At 47.0% G+C, this 19,822-nt stretch overlaps 1 protein-coding gene across 1 annotated transcript in view; it reads right to left on the bottom strand.

Moving 5' to 3' along the window:
- Positions 1-19,822, bottom strand: part of CUL3 (cullin 3) — a 778,285-nt gene that overhangs the window by 250,930 nt on the left and 507,533 nt on the right. Inside the window, exon 12 of the mRNA XM_086943903.1 lies at positions 5,446-5,542. Coding sequence (XP_086800029.1) covers positions 5,446-5,542 — 97 coding nt within the window. The remainder of the gene's footprint in view (positions 1-5,445; positions 5,543-19,822) is intronic.

Raw genomic sequence — 19,822 nt, 5'->3', positions numbered from 1 at the left:
TGTGCATGGACTCTGATAACAGAGGGTAAGGAGGAGGTGGATGGGGCAGCAAGCTAACTGTTTAGAGCAAGCAGGAAGGGCAGTGACAGAACAATAGCCACAAATGGCTGTAATGAGGGAGCAGGGTCATGGAATTGCTCAATAGACTGCAAGGGGGGGGGGGGGGGGGGGCAAGAGCAGCAAGCTTATGTGGGGGCAGCACAATGCCAGGCCCTGTGTTTAATCTCCCACTGTGCATTGCGATGGGGAGCTTACCTAACGTAAAAAAAGACCTTAGAAATTAACTGAAAAAACAAAAGGTTACAGGGTTGTTATGCTTAGGAAATAGAATTTAAAACAAGCACTGGCGTTGCCAATAGGTTTCGTATTTGGAAAGTTGGAGCTATTGGTTTTGTAAATTACATTTTCTATTTATATATTGTTATTGACAATGCCAATAACGATATATAAATATAAAATGTCATTTACAAAACCAATAGCTCCAACTTTCCAAATGCGAAACCTATTGGCAACGGCAGTGCTTGTTTTGCTTAAGGCCTTTTTGGATTTCCACAGAAATCTAAGTGGCCCAGAGACTGGCGAAGAAGTCAAGACTGCCTCTCGCCTGCACCACAGGCCGGGCAGGAGCTCCCGGGAGGGGGTGTGGTGCGTGTCAGAGCCTTCCTGTAGGGGAGGGGCCGAGGGGAGTGGTGGTTCTAGTGTGTAAAGCGTACTACAAGGCCCCATCCGTGAAATGTCAATAATATAATTATGTGCCTGCTTTCTGGGGCTGCCCCGATGATGAAACCTGAGCCAGTGATGTTTGACTGATTGTTGATTAGCATCTCAAACGGGAATGCGCTATAGCGCTTTGATCGAGAGTACATGATTCCCCTCTCTGGTGAGCTCTTACGGGTCTGCCTGTTATTTTTTGGTTGACCTTGACTGGATGAAGGGGTGGGATGGCCGTGCCTGGATTTGAACCCGTGACTTTCATATCACAATGAACGATTTTGGTTCTAGCCTCAAGAGTCAATGCTTAGAATGTCAGCGTCATGCGTGTAGAGCGACCGCCCTCAATTAAGATTTTGTCACAAACCCACTCTTAATTTTGCCACGCACCTTGTCGCACATTTCACTACATAACAAGTAAACAGATGAGGTGCTGCCCGCAGTGGTTAAAAGTTCCTGCGTTAAGCTCCGGCGGCATGTGGTGATGCAGTCGGCCACTGCCGCACATTTCAAATACTGTTCCATTGGACTTGATGGAAAGGTAAACGTTCCTAGGGAACAGACTGCATTACAAGTCCTTTAGTAACCGTAATCAGGAGTTGATGGATCCTTTAGTAGGCTCAATATCCTGTGATTCTGGGTAAATTACCTAATCTCCCGAGCATACCAAAAAAAAAAAACGAATGTATCCTTGTGTTACATAATTGGTGCTCATGTGCCATCGTATTCGACCAGCCCTTTTCCAAGTGCCTTTCGTGGCTCCACGGCTATGGTGTGTCTGACAGGTAGAGAGCGATGGGCGGCCGATCGCAGTGTTTTCTCCGCATGCCAGCCTCTTGCAAGGTGTCGTAAGGGTTAATGTTTCTAGGGTGCATTTTTTTTTCAGAAAGGGATTCCACTCGGGGCAGGCGAGCCGTGCAGCGGCTTTCTTATTCAGCGTAAAAGGCGCGTGTGCACTCCCTGGCATTCCAAGGTCCATGTGTACTGTCCCGCAGTCCCGCATCTGCGAGAGGGTGGGGTTACACCCGAGGTGCCTGGGGGCTTCACTGGGCGGGCATGCGTAGAATCCAATATGTTAACGGAGTACGACTGTGCCAGGGGAAGCGTGTGCAACCCCTAGCTCTAGTGAGAAACAGATGCAAACATAGATAGAAATGAGTAAGTCGCAGTACTATTTCTGTGTGGGTGGGAGTGCATAGGCAGTTTAAGAGAGATTACTAACTGCAAACTGATATGTATTGTAGCAATGGAGCAGTGTGTCTCTACTCTCATAACAACCGGGAGCGTTTTCAATTTATAGCAGCAGTCAGGGAAATATGTGTATTGCCTTATTTGTTATTATTTTGACGCAGGAGTTTACATTGCCAAGCTGCGGGCGGGGGAGAGCTCCTGGCAAATGGCCTCGCAATGCTGGCAAATGGCCGGAGGGAAGCCGGATGGGGGCGGGAGAGCCTGGTGGGGGGGAGGGGGGGCAGGAATGCGAGCGAGGTGAGGAGAAGTGTGGCAGGCGGATTAGGGGGATGCGCGTTCTTGTGTGGTCACGTGAACCGCTTTTGTGGTCACGTGACTCACATGCACTGTGAAAAAAACGCAGTGGTTTGACGAGTCGATGGAGCACTTGAATTCTCGCCTATTACATTCGCAAGCGAATGATAATAGGCGAAACCTAAAAACCTTTAAAAAAATTCACTGAAAAAACACAAAGGTTACAGGAAAGTTACAGTTAGGCTCAGACTTCACTCGGTAAAAAAGAAAGAAGCTTCCTTTGGTATGAAGATTCTAATAAAATACTCACTCCAATAATTCAACCATTCCTACACACACAATTATACAAAAAGGATTCCAGTTGTAAACCCATGACCCAAAATACAACGGGATGATATATCTTATTTATTATTGTACAATTAAAAACATTTCACCACGAACTTTAATTAAAACACAATATCACACTATACCATCCATTAACCAGACTAAAAAGACCCATCTAAAAAATAATGGATCAAAGAACATTCATTAAAAAATATAAAACATTGGAAATGTGAAACACTAGCGTGGGGAGTACAAAACAAAATAGTACACTTTGTCATAGACAACACATATCCTTGTTTGGGAAATAACTGAGCTGGAGCCTGATAGGTTGTGCCAAAATCTCTATCTGTGGTTCCAGCCAGTACACAGTTTGTGAAACCCAGCGTCAATGCGTTCTGTGGTGTCAAGTCCAATTACACCATCTTTCTCAAGACCACAAAATATGACACTATGTAGTGCCAGTATATGATCGTAAACATTTTATATGATTTGCTGCCAAAAAGTAATGCTGTGCATACATGGGTACTTTTTCTTAATCCAAATTATCCAAGTGCTATGGAGTCTGCCACTCTCTTAAGCTCAACCATTTCGCGTGAAAATCCACAGCCTCAAATTCCAAGGGTTCGTTTTGTTGCAATTTAACTGTATCCAATATCTGGTCCCGTGTCGCAGTCCATGCTTTGAGACTTTAATTCCTCTCAAAGCACGGACCGTAACGCGAGGGCGCCCTGGACGGGGTGATAGAAGGCCTAATTGATGAAAGGCGGAGTGCAAGTATTTGAATCACACTTATCTCAATATAAGAGTAAAGGGAAGAGATATTGGATACAGTTATACATACACTGTCATAATTATGCAGTTTGGTTCAATCTAAGGACCCTCCACTGATTAAGGTGGTTGTAATGCCTATCCACCGAAACGTGCCTGGACCGTGGCCGTTCATATGGGAAACCCCTTAAAGACAACACATCAGTGGAGAGTCCTTAGGTTGAACCAAAACCACATAATTATGAAAGTGTGTATGTCGCCTACAAAATAAAAGGAGTTTCCTAAGCAATTGTATCTTTTTGTGTGGTAGTGTTCTTTGTGTGTGAGATTGCTTTGACTTGTGAGAGTTGTTTGTTGGTTGAGAGTGGGGTTATAGCTAATTTTTATAAATGTAATTTATTGACCTGTGTATGTTAAGTTACCCATTGCTAAAGGATAAAATTCTCATATAGAAATTGGTGATCTGTTATTTGTGCAACGTTATTTGTTGTTTATTCTCTTGTATATGAATTGTGAATAATATGTACAATTCTGCTAACAATGAATTGGCATTAACAAATTATAGAAAATTAACTTAAAATGAGTGAAAACATTTTTGGGGTATAACAAATATAAATAAAATGTATTATTGAACAAATCGCCGTTGTTGAGATCTGTGCTGGGGGCCTGTCTTGAATGTGAGCCCTTAGGAGGCCTCCTATTAAGAGATATAGGTCAGACAAGAGTTCTTTTTGATAGTTATGGTCTCTCCACCTTGCTCTAGGACCTGGAATTTTACATAGGGGGTACCTTTTCTATTATGATACAATTGTGATTTGCACCATGCTTGACTTTTCTGGTCACTTGGTAGTCTCTTCCTGCGGACATGCTGCACATTCAAGACAAGATTGCGGCTTAAGAGAACGCCATGAAGCTGGATACGTCTCATTCAAGGTCGAAATGAAGCCTTGAATTTTGGTGCCAAAAGCTCAAGGCGTTGCAAGAATTCTGTCCAAGAACAGTACTGTGTGCAGGATTATAGGACCTTGGTGTATAGGGACTGAGTCCTCCTACCACCTTAGTTCCCAGAAGCCCAGGATCAACTAGCTATAGTGTCTCACTTGCTCTCCTACACACCAAAACCCTGATAGACCTTAACAACGATGAAGAATTGTGGGTTCACACAGGTTAATTATGTGGCCGGCCTGTACTTAGTTTGCTGAGTATAGGGTATTTTCTGAGTATCACCCCTCACTGTATGCATCTTTTTGCACCCGATTTGATTTTTCTTCTTAGGGGACTGTTGTAAATATGCCCAGTCAGAGCTTGATTGTTTGTTCAAAAGAGATGTGATTTTCATATTAATATAATTATCTTCGCACAGTATATACAATGCACTGATGCTCAGAGTTTTGCTACCTACATGGTTGATGAATGCCAATATTGGGCTCGATTGTTCTCTCATAAGGAGTATGCGCAATATATTTTTTTGTACACCTGTAGGACTTGACACAAGCATATAGGATTCTGCATCTGTTTCGTATTGTGTCCGAATTTATTAACCTCTTGAATTACTTGCCTCAATTATTTTCATTTTCAATGCTCCCGTTCTGTGCGCATGTATCAACACACATTCATGATATTAATTTGTATGAAATGAGAATATCACTTTGATAAGAGGATATGAGATCTGAACCAGTATTCTTTGGCTTTACATCGAAATGATCTCAATAGAATTGTTAAAATGGCCGCTGTGTAATTATTGTAATGAATTGGACTATGCGGGACATCCTCCCTTTCTATTACCACGAGTGTGTATTTTCCTTCCGGTATGTTTAAATACTGTGTTGTTTGAAACTGTAACTGACATTTAAAAGAGTGTTATTGCCGAAACGCGTCTGTCAGTCTTCAAGCTGTTGCCCAACAAACCCTTTATCATTTATTTCCCTATGGAGTGCCTCTGTAATTTTCTGCATGAGTGCGGATTGTTGAAGGAAATGCGACGTGACTCTACATCGCGCAGGAGAGCACCCGGGGCGTGTGGTGCGGCGTCTGGTCACTTTGTTGTGTGATATATTAAAAAAATGATTATGTACCCCAAGTACAAAATCTTCTAAAGTTTATTGAAAGCAATGAAAACAATAATCGCATTTAAGAATGCCCTAACCTTGGACTTACCTTTTTCACAGGTCCATAAAATGTGGCATTCAAGTCTGCAGAACCCATGTGGTGCTGGAGCGTCAGCTGCCTACCACTGTGTTTGGCTAAATAAAATCTACAATAGAATAAGAAAGTAAACCATTTGATTAAAACATGCATCATTCCAGCTTAGCAAGTGAATAAATACTACAGATCAACAGCATTTGATCTGCTGGCCTCATATGTTTCACCATGATGCACGCAAATGACAAATATATAAACACTCTGGTTTCCTGTCGGACAATACAAACCCCGAGTATGTAGGCACAAACCAGTTTAAACTTTCTGGGGATATTGTGTTGCAATTAAAAGGTCAAACAGTAATTTTTTTACATGCACGCCTAATGTTAGAGGCACAGAAATAAAAGGCTACTAACTTGTACAAAATACTTCTTATAGCCTTACCTCCCACTATCACCTCTGAAATACCCTGAGCTACCAGACTTAGAAATATTTTCTTTTAGCATCAAGAGACCTATGCAGACATTAGCCAAATGAAAGAGGCTTGCTGTTGAAATTGTCCACATGCCAGCATCCTCCGTTTCTCATATCTTTTGTGCCCTTATAGTAATTTACAACATTATGAAGGGGTAGAAGGGCATGGTGTTTTAGAGAAGGCACTTCACAATTGGGTTTTATAGGTATTCCACAGTTCAAAAATTGAAGTTTCCATTCCAAATGTATTTAATGTTTTAAAGCAAGCCGTTACTTTGTAGCATATTCTTCTTTGAAAGTCTTGAATGCTGTTAGATTTAGACAACTTTGGTGAAAAGGCCACAGAAGAATTCACACGCCTCAAAAATGTACTAAAATCTTGGCTTCCTTCACCTTGCCTGGTAATAAATACCACTAGAAGCAAAATACATTGCTTTTAAGGATTCTGATACTCATTGTACGAAGCTGGCTTTTCTATGTAGGGTTAAAAAATGAGGCACACTATGGATAAAGTCCAGACAACCCCTATTGGTTTACATAGCTTAAATTATTAATCCCAAATACTCTCTTTTGTGGTAGTGTGGGCGAGCAGTTCAATCTTATCAGAAGGTAGTGTTGAACAAGTTACTTACCTTCTGTAACGCTTTTTCTGGTAGATACAGTATCTGCCTGTGGATTCCTCACCTTGTGAATATCCCCCTGCGTCAGCAACGGTCGGAAAATTATTTTGTAGCACGCCGGTGTGGACGACGTCATAGGAGCACGGCATCACGCGCGACTCCGACTGACGTCACCGACCCCTTATTAGGCCTACGCCGGCATGATGACATCAGTTCCGACTTTTTTTCCGTGCCTTCGAGGCACCCGGACTGACCAATGACAGTAGATATACACATATACAATGTACATAGTACATACAATTCAAAAACTACACACATAGTGCGTAGCCAAGGTATGAAATACATAATCACCCTCTGGGGGTTCCTTACCAGCCAGGGCGTAGCAGATCTTGATGCAAAGTATGATCCGTCTTGAGAGTGTGCGCTTGTGCACAGCCCGTCCTTTCTTGCAGCCAGAAAATCCCACAAAGAGCTGGTCATCCACTCAATAGTCTTTCGTTCTATCAAGGTAAAAGCTCACCGCCCTCTTAGGGTCCAGACGGTGAAGACGCTCCTCCTCCTCGGAAGGGTGAGGGGGAGGATAGAAGGTAGGAAGGGTAATGGACTGTCTTAAATGGAATGGAGTAACCACCTTAGGCAGAAAAGCAGCCCTGGTCCTAAGAACCATTCGTTCAGCATGAATGGTCAAGAAGGATTAGTTACTTACCTGTAATCCTAGTTCTCTTCCAGGGGTATCCTCATCAAAGTCATAAGCATTAGAATATTCCCGCCCATGCGCGGGACCCCGGAAACAATATATTATATGTGCCCCACATATACATATACATATATATATAAATATATATATATAAAAATAAGCAATTGCAGCCAAATAAAACAGTAGAGCTGGAATATGCTGTGAAGAATTTCCACCATACTCTATTTCCACATACACGTATTAGCATTAGAAACATGATAAACAACACCAATGCTTGTTTAGAAACTGTTTTAATGCTTAGAAAGCAGCAGAAATTCTTATAACACACTGTAAGCATATACAGCTCCCAGGCTGCATTGCAAATACCCAGTCTAAAAAGACTGAAAAGCTAACCCTGTGGCTGCATGTACCAAAACTGACGCTGTGCCTTTAAGGCACCTCTGCCCCTAGCTTCCCATCATGCCTCAGGGGTTACAGTTAGGTCAGTTGTTCTTTTCGGAGACTGAAAACAAAACCATGGTAATAACAGGTTAAAACATCTCCTACTTAATAAACAAAGTCCTTTGCCCGGGGAGGCGGGAGGGTTGCTTATGACTTTGATGAGGATACCCCTGGAAGAGAACTAGGATTACAGGTAAGTAACTAATCCTTCTCTTCCAGGGGATCCTCATCAATAGTCATAAGCATTAGAATAGAGTAGCGAGCCTCACCTCATCCCTGCGGGCAAAGGAATCAACAGGTAACATTCACCTTCGTAGGCCCAAAAATAGGCCTTATTCTACCCAAATAGGTTTCTCAAGGAGGCTTGCCCTACTTGAGAATCCGCTCTGGAATCAGACTCTAGGCAATAATGCCTTGTAAAGGTATGGACTGATTTCCATGTCGCAGCCTTGCAAATTTCTGACATGGGAATGTCATGTAAAAATGCTGTTGTGGCTGCCTTCCCTCTAGTGGAATGAGCTTTGGGTGATTGTAACAAAGGTTTGCCAGCCAGCTGGTATGCTAGTTTGATACATGAGACAATCCATCTGGAGATGGACCTCTTGGCTGCTGCAAACCCGGTCCTCATTGAACCATAATTGACAAAGAGTTGGTCTGTCTTTCTGGTGCTCTTCGTTCTTTCTAGGTAAAACTTTAGCACCCGTTTAAGATCTAACGAGTGCAACGACCTCTCAGCTGGGGTCGATGGGTTAGGAAAGAACGAAGGAAGGGTAATCGTTTGGTTTATATGAAAATCCGATACCACTTTTGGAAGGAAAGAAGGGTGAGCCCTCATTACCACTCTGTTGTGGTGAAACACAGTGTAGGGTTCCTTGGTGCAGAGTGCTTGAATCTCGCTAACCCTGCGAGCAGAGGTTATTGCCACCAAGAAGGCCGCCTTCCAAGTGAGATGCTGCAAGGAGGCCTTGTGTATAGGTTCAAACGGTGCAGACATCAGCCTGGAGAGAACCAGGTTCAACTCCCAGGGAGGAGAAGGATTTCTCACAGGGGGATAGACCTTCTTCAATCCCTGAAGGAAATCCTTAACCACTGGGACCTGAAAAAACGACGTTTGTGTAGGTGATTTTCTGTACGCTACTATGGCAGATAGGTGAACCCTGATAGAAGCGTATTTCAACCCTGATGTCGCTAAGTAAAGGAGGTAAGGGAGGACTACCTCTTCTTGTCCTTTGGTGGGATCAAAGCCATGGTCCCTACACCAAATGAAAAATCTCTTCCACTTGAATGCATAAGACGCCCTTGTGGAAGGCCTCTTTGCCTCTTTTAAAATATTCATACATTCTGGAGGCAGATTTAAGTGTCCGTATTGCAAGACCTCAGGAGCCATGCAGTCAGGTTCAGTGACGGGAGGTTGGGATGCAGGATCCTCCCGTTCATTTTGCTCAACAGGTCTGGTCTGCATGGCAGACGTCTGTGTGGACACAGCGACAGATGTAATAGGTCTGGATACCACCATTGTCGCGGCCAATCCGGAGCAACTAGGATCATGTCCATGCTCGATCTGATGAGCTTGGCCACCACCTTCGGAATCAGTGCCAGAGGAGGAAACGCATAGGCGAACATTCCTGTCCACTCCAGCAGGAGAGCGTTCCCTTGTGTCCCTGGTCGGTGGAACCTGGACGCGAAGGCGTGGCATTTGGCGTTTTCGTCGTCCGCGAATAAATCTATGTCTGGACGGCCCCAGCAACGGAAGAGTTCTTCGACTACTTCGTCGTTTAGCACCCAGTCTGGCTGATCTTCGAAGTGCCTGCTGAGTGCGTCCGCCTTTGTGTTTAGCTCGCCTGGAAGGTGTACTGCCACCACCGACAGTCCCCGAGCCAGAAGCCAGTGCCATATTGTCTGGGCCTCCTGAGACAGAGGGCGAGACCGGGTTCCTCCCTGCTTGTTCAGATAGAACATTGTTGTAGTGTTGTCCGTCTGAACCAAGATTTTGTCCGTTGTGATTGCTGGAAGGAACGCTTTGAGCGCCAGATGAACTGCTCGAAGTTCCAGCATGTTGATATGGTATGTCTGAAGGTTGGTCGACCAGTGACCCTGAATCTGAAGATGACCCATGTGAGCACCCCAACCTTCCAGAGATGCGTCCGTTACCACAGACATCGAAGGAAGCGGCTGCTGAAAAGGGACTCCCTGCAAGACATTCCGAGGGCGAGTCCACCACTGTATTGAGGACAGTGCTGCTTGAGATAGGATGATTCGATTCTCCTGTCGCTTGGTCCCACTGATCTTCCACAGACTCTTGTAGAGGACGCATCCTCAACCTGGCGTTTGGAATTAGGAAGATGCAGGAGGCCATGGAGCCCAGTAGAGACGCTACTTCTCGCACCTTTGGACGAGGAAACTGAAGTAACTTTCTGCATTTCTGCCCCATGGAAGATAGTCTCTCCTGCGAAGGAAACGCTCTTCCTAAATTTGTGTCTAGGACTGCTCCCAGATAGTGGATGGTTTGTGTGGGATGCAGGACTGACTTTTCTGTGTTCACGTGGAGCCCAAGCCTGTGTAGTTGTTGAAGACACAGACGACAGTCTTTGGTGGCTTGATGAGGGGACGGGCTCTTCAGGAGCCAGTCGTCTAGATATGGGTACACAAAAAGACCTTTTTTGTGTAGACATGCCGCTACCACTGCCATGCACTTGGTGAACACCCTTGGTGCGGATTTCAGACCGAACGGAAGTACTTTGTACTGGTAATGCTTGTTCCCTACCAGAAACCTCAAGTACTTCCGATGACCTGGTGTTATAGGAATGTGGAAGTACGCGTCCTGTAAATCCACCGAACACATCCAATCTCCACTTTGTAGATGAGGACATATCTGATGAAGTGCCAGCATGCGAAACTTCTCTTTGACCACCACCTTGTTGAGGGTCCGAAGATCTAAAATCGGTCTGAACTTGTCCTCTTGGTCTTTCTTGGGGACTAGAAAATACCTTGAGTACACTCCTCTCCCCCTTTGGGATGGGGGTACCTCTTCGATTGCGTTTTTCTTTAAGAGGACGCTCACCTCCCTTTTGAGGAGGTTTAGATGGTACGAGCGAGTCTTTTTTGGAGGAATCGGTTGTGGTCTCTTCCGGAAACGTAGCGCATATCCATTGCGCAGTAGATTCAGCACCCACTGATCTTTTGTGATGCTGACCCACTCTGCCAGGTGTTGCGAAGCACTTCCTCCCACTGGAGTGGGTAACGGCGCCAGAGGAAGCCACTGCTCAGGCCTTGCCTCCTCTAGGCGTGGCAGAGGACTGATGATGTCCGCCTCTGCCTCTGCCCGATTTTCCTCCTCTGTATTGTGTCTTCCCTTGTGGCTTGTTCTGAGACTATTGAGGGGTTTGAACCCTCTGTTGGCCTCCCCGGTTCTTGTTGGTCTTGAAGCGTCGCTTGAACTGCTCTTTCTTCTTTTCCAGACCAACCGCCTTCACCGTGTCCAATTCGGTTTTCATGCGGGTCATTTCCTGATCGGCATGCTCCCCAAAGAGTGAAGATCCTGAGAAGGGCAGATTGAGGATGCGTTGCTGGGCATCTGGTTTGAGACCAGTCAACCGCAACCAAGAAGATCTTCTCGCGCAAACCCCATGCGAGTAGGCATGTCCTGCTAGAAGGGCGTTATCTGCGGATGAACTGATCATTTGGTTTGCCACCAAACAGCCCTCCGTCATTGTTTCCTCAAAGTCCTTCTGGTCCTCCTTGGGCAATTTCTCTTTGAATCGTTCCATGGAGTCCCACAGAGCTCTATCATATCTGCCGAGAAGTGCTGAGGCACTAGAGACTTTCAGTGATGAAGCTGCTGTGCTGCACACTCTGCGTCCCCAAGAATCTTGGGTCTTGCTGTCCTTGTCAGGAGGAACTGAAGAAGAGGGTGCGACTGCGTGATTCTTCCTAGCTGAGGCTACGATAACTGAGTCCGCCGCAGGCTCCCCTTTAACAAAGATTGGATCCGAGTCGGCCGGCCTATACTTTTTCTGGATACGTGCCGGAACCGCCCTGATCGCCGCTGGCGTGAGAAAGACCTCCTTGATTGGGTCCATTATCCCTGGAACCAATGGGAGCAAAGGCCGTGAATATGATTTGTGCCGAAGGGTCTCAAAAATTACAGTAGTGGAAACTTCTGGAACAGCCATTTATATTTGAAGTTTTTTAGCGCCCCTTTGAAGAACGTCCAGATATGTGTTGACGTCGTCAAGCGGGGAAGCTCTGGAGCGAGGGCTGTCTGCCAGCGTTGGGGAGTAATCCCCTTTAGAAGATCTCGAAGAAGATGAGGAGGAGGATGATGGTGTTCTCCTTCTCCTGTGGTGAGATTTTTCCTTCCTCACTGGCGATCTTCTCGGTCGGTCTTCCCTTCGAGGAGAACATGATTCTCTCCGACGCTCCCTTCGTGGAGATCTCGACCTCTCAGTTCGTTTCTCCCTTCTCGGTGTTTGAGATCTGGGATGCTCTCTCCGTGGTGATCGGGAGACCCTGGGGGTATGCGACCTTTCCGCTCTCCTCTCCCGAGAGCGTGATTGGTGCATGATAGGACTCTGTCTGTCTGTCTCTTCTATCAGTCTCTGAAGGGGTGACCTGTGGAGTGGGCTTACATATCTTTGCAGCCTCTCCGTCGCTCCAGAATCCTTCCACTTGCTCAAAGGAGCATACCATCTTGGCGAGAGTGTTATCTTTCGCTGGGGCAACGGACTTCTACTCCTGGAAGTGGACCTCGATGAGCTAGAGGCACTTGAGGAGGAATGGTGAGAAGCCGATTGGGTCACCAAAATAGTCGAAGGCACTGAAGGGGATTTTCGTCTCACCGGTGTTGGCGGACGTCTTAGAAGTCTCTCCCTTGACGTTGGACGCCTCTGCGGCGTCGACGGAGTGATAATCTTCGACGTCGAACGCCTCGATGACGACCTGTGTTCTCTCGACGTCGACCTGTGATGTCGAGCCGATGACGGGGTCTTCTCCCTCGACGTCGAACGGCGTCGTCCCGCCTTCGACGGAGGTCTCGACGTCGAACGGCGTTGCCCTGCCGTCGACGGAGGTCTCGACGTCGAACGGCGTTGCCCTGCCGTCGACGGAGGTCTCGACGTCGAACGGCGTTGCCCTGCCGTCGACGGAGGTCTCGACGTCGACCGACGTTGGTCTGTCGGCGACGGAGATGGCCTTCGACGTCCTGTCGTCGACGAAGCCCTCGATGTCGACCTGGCATGTGGCGACGGCGGAGGATCGGACATCCTCGACGTCGAGCGCCGACACGTCTTCGACGATGATCCCTTCCTCGACGACGATCGTCCGAGGGGGCTCTTGCTCCTCGACGCCGAGCGCCTCCGTGGAGACTTCGGCGGAGGTGTCACACTCTTCGAAGCCTGTCGACGTTGAGACGACGGCGAGTGTATTCTGTCTCTCGACGCCGACCGTCGCCTGGTTGACGGCGGCGGAGTTGACTTACGTCTTGACGCCGATCTTCTCGTCGACTGAGATCTCGTGGCTTCTCTCGACGCCGATCGTCGCCTAGTTGACGACGGCGGAGCTTTCTTCGTCGTCGGTGATTTTCTTTTCGACGACGATTTCCTCATCGACGCCGGTCCCGACGTCGACGGAGCTTTATCTTTCGATTTTTCCATCAGATGTTGTTTTTTCAGCGCCGAGCCCGGCGCTGAGGTCGATGGACGCTCTGACTTGCCTTTGGAGGGAGTTCTGGGTCTCTTTGAACTCTTCCTCTCTGTAGATCTTCCCCTCATGGATCTTTGGGCCAAACCATAGAGCCTGTTCCTCTCCCTGTCTTTTAAAGTTCTGTCAGACAGGTTTTGACAATGAGAACAGTCCTTTGGATCATGATCTTCTGGCAAGCATAAAATACAGACCTCATGAGAGTCCGTTTTTGCCTTCTTGTGGCCACAAGAAGGGCAATCATCAAATAATGAAGGCATCCTGACAGGAAAACCTCACAAAAATTCGACTGCTAAGCAGTTATTTACTTGACCCTGATGTAAAAAGTCAAAGTAAATCAAAAAACTGTTCTTTTGAAGATTTTCTGACTGAAAAAGGCAGAAAAAATGTGGAGCTGTGTATCCAGGGTCCTTCCTGAAGGAGCCGGAAAGAACAACTGACCTAACTGTAACCCCTGAGGCATGATGGGAAGCTAGGGGCAGAGGTGCCTTAAAGGCACAGCGTCAGTTTTGGTACATGCAGCCACAGGGTTAGCTTTTCAGTCTTTTTAGACTGGGTATTTGCAATGCAGCCTGGGAGCTGTATATGCTTACAGTGTGTTATAAGAATTTCTGCTGCTTTCTAAGCATTAAAACAGTTTCTAAACAAGCATTGGTGTTGTTTATCATGTTTCTAATGCTAATACACATGTATGGTGGAAATTCTTCACAGCATATTCCAGCTCTACTGTTTTATTTGGCTGCAATTGCTTATTTTTATATATATATATTTATATATATATGTATATGTATATGTGGGGCACATATAATATATTGTTTCCGGGGTCCCGCGCATGGGCGGGAATATTCTAATGCTTATGACTATTGATGAGGATCCCCTGGAAGAGAATGGGGGCTTTGAACTAAGAGCTTGAAGCTCACTTACCCTCCTTGCCGAGGTAATCGCAACTAGGAAAACCGTCTTAAAAGACAATAATCTCAAGGGACAATTATGCAGAGGTTCGAAAGGAGAACCCATTAGATAAGTAAGTACCAGATTCAAGTCCCATTGAGGCACAATAAAGGGAGCAGGCAGAAACTTATTTGTAAGCCCCTTCAGAAATCTCAAAACAAAAGGAGATTTAAACAAGGACAGCTGATCCGGCAGGCAGAGAAAAGTCGACAACGCCGAAAGATAGCCCATAACTGTAGCCACAGCAAAACCTTGCTGCGCTACAGAAAGCGCAAAAAGAAGTATATCTGACAAACGAGCCCTCAAAGGATCGATGGATTTCTCTCCGCACCAGACAACAAATTTGGACCATCTATAAGAATAAATAGATTTAGTGGAGTCACGCCTAGCCGATAAAATGACATTCCCCACATCGTGCGGGAGAGAAAAGGAATTCAGGTTGCCTCGTTCAATCTCCAGGCATGAAGGTGTAAGGTCTGGAGGTGGGGGGTGTAGAACCTGCCCCTCCATCTGAGAGAGGAGATCTGCCCTGAAAGGGAGACGGAGCGGCGGGTATGAGGAGAGATGGAGAAGATCTGTGTACCACACCCTTCTTGGCCAATCCGGGGCGATCAATATAACTTGTGCTCGGTCTTGGCGAATCTTCCTCAGAACCCGAGGAATCAAGGGTATGGGAGGAAACGCGTAAAGGAGTTGTGAGCCCCAACTCAACTGAAACACGTCCCCCAGAGCTCCCTGCATCGGATATTGGAGACTGCAGAATGACAGGCAGTGAGCATTCTCGCAATTGGTGAACAGGTCCACCTGAGGAGTTCCCCACATCCGAAAGACGTGACAAACTACCTCCGGATGGAGCCTCCACTCGTGGTCGGCTGAGAAGTGCCGACAGACTGTCTGCACGTACGTTATGAACTCCGGCCAGATGATTTGCCATCAGACAAACCGGATGGTCCTGAACGCAGGACCAGAGACGCAGAGCCTCTCTGCAGAGACACTGTGACCCTACTCCTACCTGTTTGTTGACATACCACATCGCGGTGGTGTTGTCCGTCGGGACTTGAACCGACCGACCGCGAAGGGAAGGGAGGAAGGCCTTGAGAGCCAAACGTATCGCCCGCAATTACAGAAGGTTGATGTGAAGCAACCTTTCCTCTGGAGACCAAAGACCCTTGACCTCCAGATCCCCCAGATGAGCACCCCACCCTAGAGTGGATGCATCCGTTATCACTGTGGCCAAAGATGGAGGCAGATGAAAGGGCTTCCCTTGAGACAGGTTGCCTTCCACTCCCCACCAAGTCATATCCGCTGCAGTTTCTCTGGAGATCCTCACAGACTCCCTGAGATCTCCGCTGTGTTGATACTACTGCCTGCGGAGGCACCACTGGAGTGCCCTCATGTGCCTGTGTGCATTGTTGACCAACAGAATGCAAGAAGCCATCAGACTGAGCAGGCGAAGGACCTTCAGGACTAGAACGACCGCTCCATTGAAAAATAAAGGAATAAACTCCTGTATGTCGCGAATCCTTTGAGGAAGAGGGAATGCACGACACACAGTTGTATCCAGTACCGCACCTATGAACAGGTTGCGCTGGGAGGGCACCAGGTGCGATTTGGGTACATTTATCGAAAAATCCTGTGTAACAGAGTTGTCTCTTGCAGATGATGGAGCACTATCTCTGGAGACTCTGCTTTGATCAGCCAGTCGTCCAGATAAGGGAATACCGGAATCCCTGACCTTCTGAGATGTGCCGCCACCACAGCCATCACCTTGGTGAAGACTCGAGGCGCAGTAGTAAGACCAAACGGAAGGACCGCAAACTGGTAGTGTTGCGAGCCCACCGTAAAACGGATATACTTCCTGTACGACTTCAGGATTGGGATGTGAAAATACGCATCCTGCAAGTCGATTGACACCATCCAGTCCTCTTCCAGCAGCGCCTGAAGAACCTGTGCAAGCGTGAGCATCTTGAACTTCTCCTGCTTCAGGTAAAGGTTCAAGATCCTGAGATTCAGGATTGGACGAAGCCTGCCATCCTTCTTGCGAATCAGGAAATACAGGGAGTAGCACCCCAGACCCCTTTCCTGCTCTGGAACCACCTCTATGGCACCCTTTCTGAACAGTACCTGTACCTCTTCCTGAAGGAGCAACAGGTGGTCCTCCGAGCAAAAACCCTGGCAAGGAGGGTAATTGGGAGGGAATTCCCGAAAGGGAAGAGCATACCCATTCTCTACAAGATTGAGAACCCAAAGATCTGATGTAACCGATTCCCCATCCCGTAGAAAATAAGTAAGCCGACCCCCTACAGGACCCACATGATCTGGAATGGCGGATCTAGGGCTGCTTTGCTGTTGTAGGTGGGGGGTGGGTATTAGAGGAGGAAGTTGAGGAGGCTTGACGTCCACGAGGACAACCCCTTTGTCTACCCCTGTAGGACTTGTACAAAGGATTTTGTTGCTGCTGCTGCTCTTGGTTCTGCTTATAGGTACGAAAAGTAGACCTTCCAAAACCCTTGCACTTCTTGGTGAAAGAGCCTCTAGTCTGCAGACCCAAAGATCTTGCTGTCGCTCTGATATCTCTAAACCTTTCCAAGGCAGCATCAGCTTTCTTTCCAAAAAGGCCTGTGCCATCAAAAGACAAATCCATCAGAGCAGCCTGGACATCAGCTGAAAACTCTGAAGTCTTTAACTAAGCAGCTCTTCTAGTGGCAATCAAAGACCCCATGATCCTAGCCACTGAATCCGTCATGTCCATACCACTTTGTATGACCTGACGAGCTGCAGCCTGCGTGTCAGATATCACTTCACTAAAGTTCTTCCTATCCTCCTCAGGAAGCATAGATGATAGCTGCTTCACTGTGACCATCAAAGCATGAACATATCTGCCCAGCAGACAAGTAGCATTTGTGGATTTTAGGGCCATACTGCTTGACGAAAACACCTTTTTCGCATTTTGATCTTGCTTTTTAGAGTCTTTATCTCCAGGAACCTGGGGAAAAGCACCAGCCGATTTTTTTGAGCAAGCAGCTTGGACCACCAAACTCTCTGGCCGAGGATGAATAGGCAAGAATTCAGGATCTCCAGGTGCTACCCTATAGCGTCTTGCAACTGACTTTGACACCGCAGGAGCAGCAAGAGGCCTCTTCCAGACTCACAATATAGGTTCAGTTAGAGCCTCAGTAAATGGTAGAGTTGGCTCAACCACAGAGGACGGAGAATGGAGAACCTCCGTAAGGATGTTAGACTTGAACTCCACAGATGGTAAAGTCAAATGTAAGAGTTCCGCACCTTTCTTAATCACCACATGGTAAGGAGCCACATCATTTGAAGGTGTATCAGATACAGCCGGTAACTCCCATTCGGGAGAAAGTTCCAAACCACTTGCATCCTGCAACTCTTCAAAGTAATCTTCCTGATCCTGAAGTTAGCCTTCTTCAACCTCAGGTTCCTCATAATTTCTCTCCTCCATAAGGCGCTGCGCTCTACGCCTAGACCACTCTATCCGAATCGACGTCGTCGGATCCGGTAACGACTCAGACGGAGTCGGGCCGGCGTCGAACGAGGAGCTGGAGCCGCCTTAGAATGATAAACTGGAACCGGCGTTGAACCTTGATCTTGATCCAGAGTTCGCTCCGGCGACGCCGTGTATGGAGTCGATGACCTCAGTGGAGCCGAGCTATGCCACGGTGGAATCGGCGCCGGCATAAACGGCAAGAAAGGCGCCGAAGCATAAGCTTGAGGCACGCCCAGATTAAAAGACAATGGACCCATGGAACCAGCCGGTTCACCAGAGGGGTACATTACCCTCGCATATACGCCATACATGGCGTTTAGAAAATGTGAAGGGTTCTGACCTGGACCAGGAAACTGAGGGTACGAACCCACTGGTTGCTCCTGAGGAGGCTGTACTGGATTCGACTCCTCTTGTTCCTTGGGCTGGTGAACCGGAGTCGCAGAAACCTGAGGAGCATCAACTTCCTCTTCATTGTGCCCTGGAGACGGATTCGATTCCAGATTCCGTGTCGGTTCTGGAGACTGTAAAGGCGAGGTCTCACCTTCAGGCTTACGAGCTGGAGAGGGAGATATCATGCCCTTATGATGTCTTCGAGAGGATGACTTCTTTTTTGAGTCCGACTCCCTGCCGGAATGGTGTCTCGAACTGTGCTTCTTTCTCGTATGTTTCTTCTTCGAGAAATCCGAAGCAGACTTCGAAGCAGACTCCGACCTCGACCTCGTCTTCGATCTCGATCGTCTTGATCTTGACCTCGAAGTCCTCTTGGCATCCTTACCCTTAATTTTGGCAAGAAGGAGTTTCGCCTCCCGTTCTCGAAGAGCCTTTGGGTTCATCTTCGAGAACATGGACAACCCTTCACGTCGTGATCCGAGCCCAGACACCACAAACAGTCACCATGTGGATCAGTAATGGACATCATCCTGGCACACGAGTCGCATGGTTTAAATCATGTCTTCTTCGATGACATCTTCGACGGAAGACAGCACTCCATCAGATACAGAACAAAAGTTCACAATAGTAACAAAGTTACTATCCACACAATAGAAGATCCCAAGAAACCGTTAGCGTCGATGACGCGGAAAAAAGGGAACTGATGTCATTACGCCGACTTAGGCCTAATAAGGGGTCTGTGACGTCAGTCGGAGTCGCGCGCGATGCCGTGCTCCTATGACGTCTTCCACGCCGGCGTGCTACAAAAGAATTTTCCGAACGTTGCTGACGCAGGGGAATATTCACAAGGTGAGGAATCAACTGGCAGATGTATCCATCAGAAAGGCATTTGTTACACATACAAAGCCAATAAATGACGCACCCAATAATGAATTCGAACAACAATTTTGAAAAATAACGGTTGTATATAATTTTAAACCACAAGATCTTCGCAATCGGGTAAGTGCTTTAGACATTATAAAATTTTACAGTAGAAATAGCAGAAAATTACAACTGTCAGATTTGAGTCATGAACCCTGAACGCAGTAATGTTATCCTATAGGTTAAACATATGCTGGATAGGGTCAATTGAAAAACAACTTACAGAACAGTTCTTCTGGACTTAAAGTAAGTAGGGGCCAATGTTCAAGAAAGCACCAAGAGTTCAAGTTTACCTGCCCTAGGGTGTCTGGGTGCAGGGGTGCTTCCAGTGGTGGTAGCCTCGAATGCTAAACACTGTAATCAATGGGAAAAGTACCTTAAGAAGGAGGCTGCACAGGAAGACCAGTCCGGCAGAACCCAAATGATGTCTCCACTCTTGGGGAATTGGTTTCATGTAACCCTGGGCTAGAGGGGGATCTTGAGTAGATAGGTGTTTTGTCCGGCAGGTCGATTAGTTTGTAGTTCCAGCGGTTCTCGGTGCACCTGCAGAAGAAACCCAGTAAGACTACTTCTGGAGGGCAGCTGGTCTCTAGTGAAGTCTTTCGACGTGCAGGTTGGTTCTGATGATGGCGTTGGATGGACAGAACCCAAACAAGCCTCGGTGCTTGCAAAAGGCTCTGGTTATTCTGGTAT

The sequence above is a fragment of the Lissotriton vulgaris genome, chromosome 11, assembly GCF_964263255.1.
Source record: "Lissotriton vulgaris chromosome 11, aLisVul1.2, whole genome shotgun sequence".
Taxonomy (NCBI): domain Eukaryota; kingdom Metazoa; phylum Chordata; class Amphibia; order Caudata; family Salamandridae; genus Lissotriton; species Lissotriton vulgaris.
The sequence above is the reverse complement of the archived record's forward strand: the minus strand, read 5'-3'. Positions and strand labels throughout refer to the sequence as shown.